This window comes from Dipodomys ordii, unplaced genomic scaffold (genome assembly GCF_000151885.1).
Source record: "Dipodomys ordii isolate 6190 unplaced genomic scaffold, Dord_2.0 Scaffold92, whole genome shotgun sequence".
In the NCBI taxonomy this organism is placed as follows: Eukaryota; Metazoa; Chordata; class Mammalia; order Rodentia; family Heteromyidae; genus Dipodomys; species Dipodomys ordii.
Genome location: NW_012267308.1, coordinates 2,396,347 through 2,407,543, shown reverse-complemented (window position 1 = coordinate 2,407,543; position 11,197 = coordinate 2,396,347). Strand labels below are relative to the sequence as shown.

The window sequence follows — 11,197 nt, the reverse complement described above, 5'->3', positions numbered from 1 at the left end:
TGGTGCTGGGGAATCGAACCCAGGGCCTCAGGCATGCAAGGCAAGCGCTGTACCACTGAGCCACCTTCCCAGCCCCATATTACTATTTTTGGTACTGGTACTGGGGTTTGAGGACTCAGGTCCTCGTGCTCTTCCATGGCCTTTTCTGCTCAAAAATGGCACTCTACCACTTTAGCTACAGTTCCACTTCTGGCTTTTTTTGGTACTTAATTGGAGATAAGAGTCTCACAGACTTTCCTTCCCGAGCTGGCTTTGAACCTCAACCTAGAGATCTCAGCCTCCTCAGTAGCTAGGATTACAGGTGTGAGTCACCAGCACCTGGTTTCTCTCGGTGACTTAAAATGCTAACCCACAAGATTGTCCAAAAAGGAAGAAGAGGTAAATGAGACACACCTTTACAGCTGGTAGCATATCCAGGGAGTCGAGGGTGAATAGCACTAACGCTTGCATTAGCATCATAAACTGATTAAATTGCCAGGTCAGACTGAAGAGGAAAGTTGATATGAAGACCACAAGAAGCGTCAGCCTCTGTTAAAGAAAAAAGAGAAAGAAAAACCTGGGTATAACTAACATGTCTCTAGGAATAAAACAGCTCTGTAGACAAGTTTTCTCAAAAGCAGCCCATATCTCTATGAACCAAATAGCAAAACTGTTAACTGTTGCTCTGAAAACCCCTGCATTTCTTAAATTCTGAACATTCTCAAGTGACACTCTGCATATAAATATTCACATACGGTATGTGTATTCCACAGGATTCTGGAGGCGATCATGTACCAAATCACAGCTCAAGAGCAGAGGCTTAAAAATCCTGACAGTTGCACAGAAATTGTGTGTGGGCTTTGCTGTAGCTATTTAAGGGTAGACTATGCGGGGCCACATTTCTTAACATTCAAAGAAAGAAAGAAAGAAAACTTTCTTTGCAAAGAAAGAAAAGCTCAGAGAAAGCAAACTTTAACTCCAGTGAAACATTCAGTCATGGAACACAAACTGTTCACATGGATTGGAACACTATGTATATCACATTTTTCTTTTTTTTTTTTGGTCCGGTCATGGGACCTGAACTCTGGGCCTGGGTGCTGTCCCTCAGCTCTTCAGCTCAAGGCTAGCACTCTACCACTTGAGCCACAGCACCACTTCCGGGTTTTTTCTTTTTGCTTATGTGGTGCTAAGGAATCGAACCCGGGGCCTCATGCATGCAAGGCAAGCGCTCTACCACTGAGCCACCTTCCCAGCCCCTATATCACATTTTTCTAAGCTTCTTTTTTTTTTCTTTTTGGTGCTGGCCCTGAGGCTTGAACTCAGGGCCTGGGTGCACTGTTAATGAGCTTTTTTAAATTCTAGGCTAGCATTCCACCACTTGAGCTGTAGCTCTACTTCTGGAACTTTTGATGCTTACTTGGAGATAAGAGTCTCATAGACTTTCTGCCTGGGCTGGGTTTAAACTGTGAGCCTTAGATCTCAGCCTCTTGAGTGGCTAGGACTATAGGTGTGAGCTACCTGGTCTACATGCTCAACTCTATGCTTCCTAAGTCAAACTGGGGAGCTGAGGAAAACAGAGAAAGGTTCACAGCAACTTGATTCAGGGCTGGAGGTGTGGCTCATACTGCACAGCACCTGCCTAGCACAGGGTGAAGTTCCTAGTTCAAATCCTAGTACTGTTGAAAGAAAAAGAATACACAGGTTGAACAAACTAGTCATCAGAAACTTACTTCGGAAAGAGCCTGTAAATTTGGCCTTAGGAAATAAGTAATTGCTGCGATCTGAATTGCAAAGAATGGCAGTGCCCAGTTCTCCCTCAGTGGGATGGTGAATTCAACTCTTGTGGTATCTATCCTGCACAGAGAAAACATAAAGGCCCAAATGACAGCTTTTTAATCATTTCCTCAAAGATTTCTTAGAGTGAAAGATAGGTTACAAATAGGCTTAGATTCTGGTCACTGATTCTTAGTAATACTTGTCATTGATATCATCAATACCACTACCACCATAATTATCAGTCCCTTTGGCCATTTCCATTTTCAGCTTTTTGTTAGTTAACTGAAATTAAGAGTCTCACACCTTTGCTGGGTACTACGTGCTCCCATATGGAATCCTAGCTACTCAGGAGGCTAGGATCTGAGATTTGTGGTTTGAAGCCAGCGGAGCGGGAAAGTCTCTGAGACTCTTTTTTTTTGTCAGTTGTGGGACTTCAACTCTGGGCCGGTGTGCTGTCCTCAGCTCTTCAGCTCAAGGAAAGTGCTCTACTACTTGAGCCACAGTACCACTAGTTTTCTGGTGGATTTTTGAAGATTAGAGTCTCATGGACTTTCTTGCCAGGGCTGGCTTTGAACCATGATCCTCAGATCTCAGCCTCCTGAGTAGTTAGGATTACAGGTGTGAGCCACTGCTGCCCAGCTCCTTTTTTTCTTCTGAGGCTTGAACTCAGGGCCTGGGTATACTCTTCCTGAGTTTTGCTCAAGGATAGTGCTCTACTGCTTTGAGCTGCAGCTCCACTTCCAAATTTTTAGGTGGCCCAGGCTGGCTTTGAACCATGATCCTCAGATCTCAGCCTCCTGGGTAGCTAGAATTATAGGCAAGAGCCACCAGCACCCAACACCTGAGACTCTTATCCAACTGATCACCAAAACCTGGAAGTGAAGCTGTGACTTAAGTGGTAGAGCTCCAGCCTTCAGTAAAAAAGCTCAAGGACAACACCCAGGTTCTGAGTTCAAGCATCAAAAAAAGAAAAGAAAAGAATGATGATGAAGACTTTTTAAGTCTTCAAGAGATGAGAGAATGTGGCTGAAGAACTATGGCTCAAGGAGCAAACAGGTAAAGAATTGGGATTACTTTACTACACATAGTTTCCTTATTGATCCCCCATTCAGTGTTCCACTTCTCATCCGGAAATATGTCTAAGTAGGCCTTCTTATCTGACCAAACAAGAAGACTTGAGTAAATCAACTAGGTCCACTGAGAGAAAATGCTCCCCAACAAACAAATACGCTAGTAGAAATTGTTCTGCACTGAAAATGAAGGGAGAAAGGCAGCCGGATTCCAACTCACCTGTTTGTGACATACCAGAGGGCTGCTAATAGTCCTGAGAGCCAGGTGCCACTAAGGAGCCAGCTGGTGATGTAGAGGGCTGTGACATAGATTGCTTGGAGTCCAAATAAGGTATAGATATAAAAGTAAACGGGCTCTAAGTATCGCTGTAAGAGAGAATTAAAATGTTTGTCAGAGAAGCCTCTTCCATTGCCGGTTAAAAAGTATGTCAGGCTGGGCACTGGTAACTCATGTCTATAATCCTAGCTACTCAGGAGGCTGAGATCTGAGGATCATGGTTGGAAGCCTGTCTAGGCAGGAGAGTCTATGAGAGTCTTATCTCCAATGAACTACCAAAAAGGCAGAGATGGAGCTGTGGCTCAAGTCGTAGAGCACTAGCCTGGAGTGAAAAAGCTCAAGGACAATTCCTAGGCTTTGAATTCAAGCTGCATTACCAGTACTAAAACAAAACAGAACACAAACAAAAAAATATCTGTGTCGGGATGGGAAGGTGGCTCAGTGGTAGAGCGCTTGTCTTGCCTTGCATGAGGCCCTGGGTTTGATTCCTCAGCACCACATAAGCAAAAAGAAAAAAGCCGGAAGTGGCGCTGTGGCTCAAATGGTAGAGCGCTAGCCTTGAGCTGAAGAGCTGAGGGACAGCGCCCAGGCCCAGAGTTCAGGCCCCACGACCGGACCCCCCCAAAAAAAGAAAAACATAGTCATGCAACTCAATGTATAAACATGAAAACGGAACCAGGGGTTGGGTGGGGTTGGGAGAGATGAGGAGAAGGATGAAAGAGTGATACTCATCAAGATGCACTGTACCTATAAATTGATATGTTGAATTGAAACTTGTTGTTCAACTACTTACAGATAAATAAAAAATGAGTATTTATCATCTTGTAAACTGTACACATTTATTGTGGTGTATGACAGGAAGCATCTCTAAAGAAAAAACTGCTAACATACAAAAACATAAAAAGCAGTATCTTGTAGAAATCAAGGTTTCTAACACACATGAAGAAAACTAGGGTACTGCTGATTTCCTATGAAAAATCTTTTAACTTATAAAAGATAAGCAAAAAAGCACTACTGTATAGAAATCAAAGTTCATGATATAAGTAGAGAAAACTAGGCTATTGCTGATATTCTCCCAAGCCTGTGGAAGATCAGAATTGCCCAATGGAACCTTTCTGATCCAAAGAGCAGACTTTGACTTTTATCCAACATTAACAATTCAGTGACACAAACTACAATATTACCTGAATTGGTAGAACTCTATATAAAATGCTGAGAAAAACCTCTTGGTAAATATTCATTCGTTGAAGGAGGTTAATGGTCCTCAGAGATTCAGTTTTATTATCATATATTAAGCCACGGAAACCTAAGAATGATATATGAAAAATCAGGAAAAATTATTACTTGTAATTTCAGGTAATCACACTGTTAGCAGCAGTGTGATCATTGTTGATTTAATGCCCATACTAGGGCTTGAACTCAAGGGCTGGGTGCTGTCCCTTAGCTTTTTCACTCAAGGCTGGTGCTCTACCACTTAAGCCATAGTTCTATTTCTGGCTTTTTGGTGGCTAGAGATAAGGGTTTGATGGACTTTCCTGCCCAGGCTGGTTTGGAAGTGATTCTTAGATCTCGGCTACCTGAGTAACTAGTATTACGGGAGTGAGTTACCCACGTACCTGGCTCTAACACTACCTTTTAAATCTAATGCTACCTAAGTTCAGAGGAAAATTAACACTAGTTCTGTAAAACATTGAAATCCATGCCAGGAGCTGGTGGCTCATGCCTGTAATCCTATCTTCTCAGGAGGCTGAGATCCGAAGATCATGGTTCAAAGCCAGCCCATGCAGGAAAGTCTGTGAGCTTCTTAGCTCCAATTAACCACCAGAAAACTGGAAGTGGCGCTGTGGTTCAAATGGTAGAGCACTAGCTTTGAGCTGAAGAGCTGAGGGACAGTGCCCAGGGCCCAGAGTTCAGGGCCCACAACTGATAAAACAAAAAAAACCCCCAAAAACCCCACTGAAATGCTTTAGTGCCATGTATGCTTTGACTAAAATATTGGGAAGAGGGCAACAGACCCTAAATAGATCTACGGGCTACGATTACCTTGTGTGAGGGTTGGTGCTTGTAGCATCTGCTTATAGTAAGAATAGTACAGTCCACATTCAGTCCTGAATGAGATTTCTCGCTCCACTTCCTGAAATAAAAGGAGAGTTGACCTAGTTTGGTTTAAACACATATTGTCACTGTAGAAGCAGGAGACTGCAGCTCAAAAGAAAAACAAACAGCAATTACAATCCTCAGAATCTTGAAAAAAAAAAAAAAAGAGATTCCCGGAAGACTGATGAGTGTTAAGAGCTGGATGATAGATACTTGGAGCCTGTCCCCATATTATTCCTTCTACTGTGGGTTCTTCTTTCCCTCCCTCCATCCTTCAAAATGGTGCTGGTCTTGAGGCTTGAGCTTAGGGCCTGGATGCTATCCCTGAGCTTTTTTGCTCAAGGCTAGTACTTTACTACTTGAGCTACAGCTCTACTTCTGGCATTTTACTGGTTAGTTGGAGTAAGAGTGTCACAGACTTTCCTGCCTGGGCTGGCTTCCAACGATGATCCTCTGATCTTAGTCTTCCTAAGTAACTAGGAGTATAGACATGAGCTACTGGCGCCTGGCTGTTTTTTTTTTCCATTATAAGTCATGATTTAAAATGGAGATAACTAATAATTAGCTCCAGTTATACTGACAGTTCAGATTTAATGTTCTGCTATTTCACACAAGTTAAAACTAAACTGGGCTGGGTGCTAGTGACTCATACCTGTCATACTAGCTGCTCAGGAGGCTGAGATCTGAAGGATTCCTTTTCAAAGCCAGCACAGGCAGAAAGGTCTGTGTGACTCTTACATCCAATTAACCAGCAAAAAGCTGGAAGTGGAGCTATGGTTCAAGGGGCAGAGTACCAGCCTGGAGTGAAAAGTGAAAAAGCCAAATGAGAGCAAGAAGCCTCCAATGGAAAAAATCCTAATGCTAAATCTTCAAGACTTACTAACCAAGTCAACTTGGTTAGGTACATCTATGGACTCTGGTTCCTATATGATTCCAAAAATAATATAGTCTTACAAAGATGAGAGAAAGAATTGCTCCCAGTTCTAAAAGCAGAAAGGTTTTGTGCCCTCGTCCTCCATTTGATATATCCAGAACAGTAAAAAACAGAGGGGGATCTAATTAGTAAAAAATGCATTCAAACATGATTAATTGGTGATTGTGGCACCAGCTGCAGAGAACCAAATGCTAAACTTTATTAGACAGACACTTGCAAGTGTCACATCTGCCTCATGCGAAGACAACATCTGCTTTCCACAAACACTGTTCCAGTTTTAAGGCAATTTATCCCTTGCCTGGTGGATCATGCCCATAGAAATGTACATCAATAGAAGTCACCCTTGACAGAATGCAAAACGAACAATTACGCCACATTTTAATTTTCATGGGTTCCCAGGCTTATTGAGAGAGCAGAAAATGTCTCAGCAGATAATGACAGAAGTGGATAGACAAAAGAACCATATATTTTTTTTAAGAACTGTACAGTGGAACCACTGAAGCAGTAAGTAGCTTATACAGCAATTTAAGTACTAAAGGAAGGCTGCAAGGAAAAATAATGGCTATTCACAGTAAACGACTTGCATCTCACACAGGCTATAAAGCAAGTTGCTGGCAATGCACAAAAGGTTAACAAGCTCTTTTAGACAAATGGCACTAGATTTGGAAACATCAAATTATTTTTTTTAACATTTTGCTTATTTATTTTCGTGCTGGTACTGGGGCTTGAACTCAGGGCTTGGGAACTTCTGCTGTCCCTTTTCCTTTTCTCCTCAAGTTTGGTGGTCTATTACTACTCGAGCCACAGCTCCACTTCTGGCTTTTTGGTGGTTCATTGGAGAAAAAAGTCTCATGGACTTTCCTGTCTGGGCTGGCTTCGAACCATTATCCTCAGATTTCATCCTCCTGAGTAGCTAGGATGACAGGTGTGAGCCACCAGCACCTGACTCAAATCAGCTTTAAAAAAAAATTATATATATATATATATATATATATATATGTTTATTTATAAAACTCCCTCCCTCCTACTCTCCCCCAACCCAATAATTAGGTGGCTGGCATGAAGGAAACCAAATGGACAATTAACTTTATGAATGTTATCTGTTTCTGAATTAGGTTCACAAATCATCTTGTGAAGAATCGGGGGCTCATGATAAGACAGCTGCTCTTAAAAGTTCTGTGCTGAAAAATCATGCCCTCAGCAAACATATTTATGGCGCATACATGGTTCATTGTCTGGTTAAACTCACGTCCATCTGTTAGAATGGAGGGATTCTTGCCCTAGAGCTGATTAGAGCTGTGACACGTGAGAGCTGCCAGGCCGTGCCGATGAATGGGTTAGATGCTGGCTCTGGTGACGGGACCTCCTCTGAGCCTCCCAAGAAGCAGTTGTCTGTGTGCTACCTGTGCAGCTGCTGTTGCTATACTTCTGGACACATTAACCTTATTGATTCCAGATAGACCTAGCTTTGCGGAAGGATGTAAAATTTTGCAGTAAAAATTTGCAGCAACCAACCATTCAGTATGAGGGCGACAGTGCCAAATGTTAGGGAAAAAAGACTAGGGGAAAAAAAAAAAAAGCTATGGGAAGGAATTACCTTCCTTCATCATTTTATTTCAACATTTGTTTGCCGGAGAAACAAAAATGTGTTAGGATCCCAAGGAGTTTATGTGATGTCTGAATAAGAAAGAACAATGCATGGGAAACAAAGGAAAATGACAGAGCAAGGGAACATCCTTGCCAGAGGTACAGAATAAATCAATCCTTGCTTCAGCTGGTAATGTAGCTCCCCAACTCCGTTCCATGCTTTTCTTCCATTTGTCTTCCTCATTCATTAATCCATCCCTCCATTTATCTATCTAAGTATGCATCTATGTTTATCATTCTGTCATACATCTATTCTACCCATCTTTTCTTTCCATCCATCCATCCTTTCTCTTTCCTTCCATCCATTCATCCATCAATCTATATCCATCATTCTAATCATCCATCCATTCTTCTTTCCATTTATCCATCTATCTATCCTTCAACCTTCCTCCCTCCCTCCCATCCACTTATGTCATCCATTCAACCATCCATCCATCCTCTCCTTTCACTCATCCATCTATTGATTAAATACCTATTGAAGCCAGGAGCCAGTGGCTCTCCCTTGTAATCTTAGCCACTCAGGAAGCTGAGCTCTGAGGATCACAGTTCAAAGCCAGCCCTGGCAGAAAAGACTGTGAGACTCTTATCTCCAATTTACCACCAGAAAAACCAGAAATGGCACTGTGCCTGAAGTGGTAGAACTCTCGCCTTGAACTGAAGAGGTCAGGGACATCACCCAGGCCCAGAGTTCAAGCCCCACAACTGACAAAAATAAATAAATAAGCCGGGCACTGGTGGCTCACACCTGTAATCCTAGCTACTCAGGAGGCTGAGATCTGAGGATCACGGTTCAAAGCGAGCCCGGGCAGGAAAGTCCGTGAGACTCTTATCTCCAATAAACCACTAGAAAACCGGAAGTGGCGCTGTGACTCAAGTGGTAGAGCGCTCGCTTAGAGCTGAAGAGCCCAGGGACAGTGCCCAAGCCCAGAGTTCAAACCCCACGACCAACCAATAAATAAATAAATAAATAGCTATGGACAACTATCATGTGGTAAACATTTTTCAGCTGGGAGATTCAGAAGCGAAGACAAAATTCTCTGCTCCTAGCTTCAGTCACCCTGAACAGTGAGGGCAGTCAGCCTGAGTGGGGGACAGAAAGGGTAGTCAGTAAGGTCAGAAGGAGGTGGGGAAGGGGAAGGGAGAAGACAGAGAAGAAGTGTGCAATCACATCACCTGGTCCTGGTTGGTGACAAGCTCTGGACTTGGACTTGATATGTACAAGTTTCCAGAGTACCTGGGATCATAGGCATGAGCCACCAGCACCCAGCATGAGGTAGAGAGATGACGACTACATTTTCTACCCAGCTGGGGCAAGAAAGTCAGATGAGACCCTTATCTCCAATTAATCACCAAAAGGTGGAAGTGGAGGGGTGGCTCAAATGGTAGAGCACTAGCCTTGAGCGAAAAGCTAAGGAGGTAGTGACAAGGCCTCCAGTTCAAGCCCTAGTACTAGTAAAAAATAAGGAAAGAAAAGAAAATTAACAATGGACTTAGGCAAAAGGTAGGATAGTGGACACAGGCCAGTGCAGTGTGGAAGCCTGAACAGTGAATACAAAGCCAGATCTGAGGGGTGAGGATGAGGGCAGGTCTGTAGAGGGTATAGAGAATGGCATGTTACACCTGTAGCCAGGACAGCTGGGAGCCAGCAGCTGAACGAGTTCCAGGCATACTGGCGCGCTGTCTCTGAATTTCCATTTGACAAATACTAAAATACAATGTTTTCCTTTCTTGTGCATCTAATGTTGTATCCTGCAACTGACTGAACTTTATTGCTTGTAATGGTTTTCCAGATGATTCTTCTGGGAGCTCCTGATATATAATCACATAATCTGCAAAGAAATCATTTTACTTCTTCCTCTCCAATGTGTGCACTTTTTACTTTTTCCCACGTGTTGCTGGTACATCCTTGGCAGTGTTAAATAAACAACCCTAGGAACAACACAAGCTCTGGGTTGGCTATGTGAATTAAAAACATCCTCTTAGTGACTCTAGTATCAGCCCAGGAGATGAAGAATTTGTCATGATCCCTGAAAATCCTACTGGATCTCCTTATTTCCCTATAGAGTTTGGTCTAAGCATTTGGTCTGAGGGGCGTGTGTGTGAGTACACACACACACACACACACACACACGTGCCTAAATGCCAGTACTGGGGCTTTTTGCTCAAGGATAGTGCGCTACCATTTGAGCCAGCCATAGGTCCACTTGCAGCTTTTTGGTAGTTAACTGGACATACGAGTCTCACAGACTTTCCTGCCCAGGCTGGCTTTGTAAAGAAGGCCTCAGAGCTCAGCCTCCTGAGTAGCTAGGTTGACAGGCATCAGCCACTGTACCTGGCTGTCAGTATCTTTTATACTCTGTGACTGTTATTGGACTGGTTACTCTTTAGATTACAGAACTCTCTCAACTTTCTCAGTGATACTCTCAACTTTCTCAGTGAGGCACAATGGGGCTGAAGGTGTGGGGCTGTGGTGCAACAAAGCTTACTAGCATTTTGCAGACTCTGGGCTGAAACAAAGGGGGGGTGGGATGGAAGGAAAGAAGAAAAGAAGGGAAAGATAGCATCTGACTATCTTCACTTTCCTTAATTGCTTGGAGGCAATTCCAAGAGAGGGAGGGAGTGACATGTTTACATTGTCACTTTAAAGTGAGAAGTAAACATCAGTTAAGAGCTTCACAACACAATTAGAAACCACCTAACTCAGCCAGGCTGGGATAGGCACTGGTGGCTCACATCTATAATCTCAGCTACTCAGGGCGCTGAGATCAGAAGATCTAAGTTTGCAGCTAGCCCAGGCAGGGAAGTCTGAAAAACTCTATAAAAATAATAAAATAAAAGGCTGGAGATGTGCCTCGAGTAGAAGCGTACCTGCCTGGCAAACATGAGGCCCTCAGTGCAAACCTGAGTACCACTAAGTATTAAATAAACAGCTGGGCACTGGTGGCAGATATCTGAGGATGGGAGGCTGAGATCTGAGGATCATAATTTGAAGCCAGCCCAAGGAAGGAAAATCCACGACACTCTTACCTGCAATGATCATTAAAAAAAAAAAAAGGAAGTGGAGCTGTGGCTCAAAAGGTAGAGCACCAGTCTTGAGGAAAAAAAAAAAAAAGAGTTAAGGGGACAGTGCCCAGACTCTCCCTTAGGACACAAGGAATTTGGCTGGCCTTCGTCCCTGGGTCCCAGGAGATAACCTCTAAGCCTCACATATGGCTGTCCTGGGTAGGAGCTTGGTACTGTTTGAAAGAAGGGGGGAAACTCAAGGAGGCCCTGCTGCTTTGCTGTTGCTTCTAGGGGGTGGGTGGTAGGCAGGATGGAACCTGCTGGGGCATGTGGTCGTTCTTCAGCTTCTCAGATGGCATAGGAGGCCCAGACAGAAACTGGCCTGGGCTCTCTTGCTCCTCTCCTTCAAGGCAC

General features: G+C 43.5%; 1 protein-coding gene across 1 annotated transcript in view; it reads right to left on the bottom strand.

Moving 5' to 3' along the window:
* The window catches only part of Dpy19l3 (dpy-19-like 3 (C. elegans)), a 44,371-nt gene that overhangs the window by 23,866 nt on the left and 9,308 nt on the right, over positions 1–11,197 (bottom strand). The window contains exons 4-8 of the mRNA XM_013026154.1: positions 5,146–5,236; positions 4,287–4,408; positions 3,046–3,191; positions 1,710–1,833; positions 394–528 (exon numbers count right to left, since the gene is read on the bottom strand). Coding sequence (XP_012881608.1) covers positions 394–528; positions 1,710–1,833; positions 3,046–3,191; positions 4,287–4,408; positions 5,146–5,236 — 618 coding nt within the window. The remainder of the gene's footprint in view (positions 1–393; positions 529–1,709; positions 1,834–3,045; positions 3,192–4,286; positions 4,409–5,145; positions 5,237–11,197) is intronic.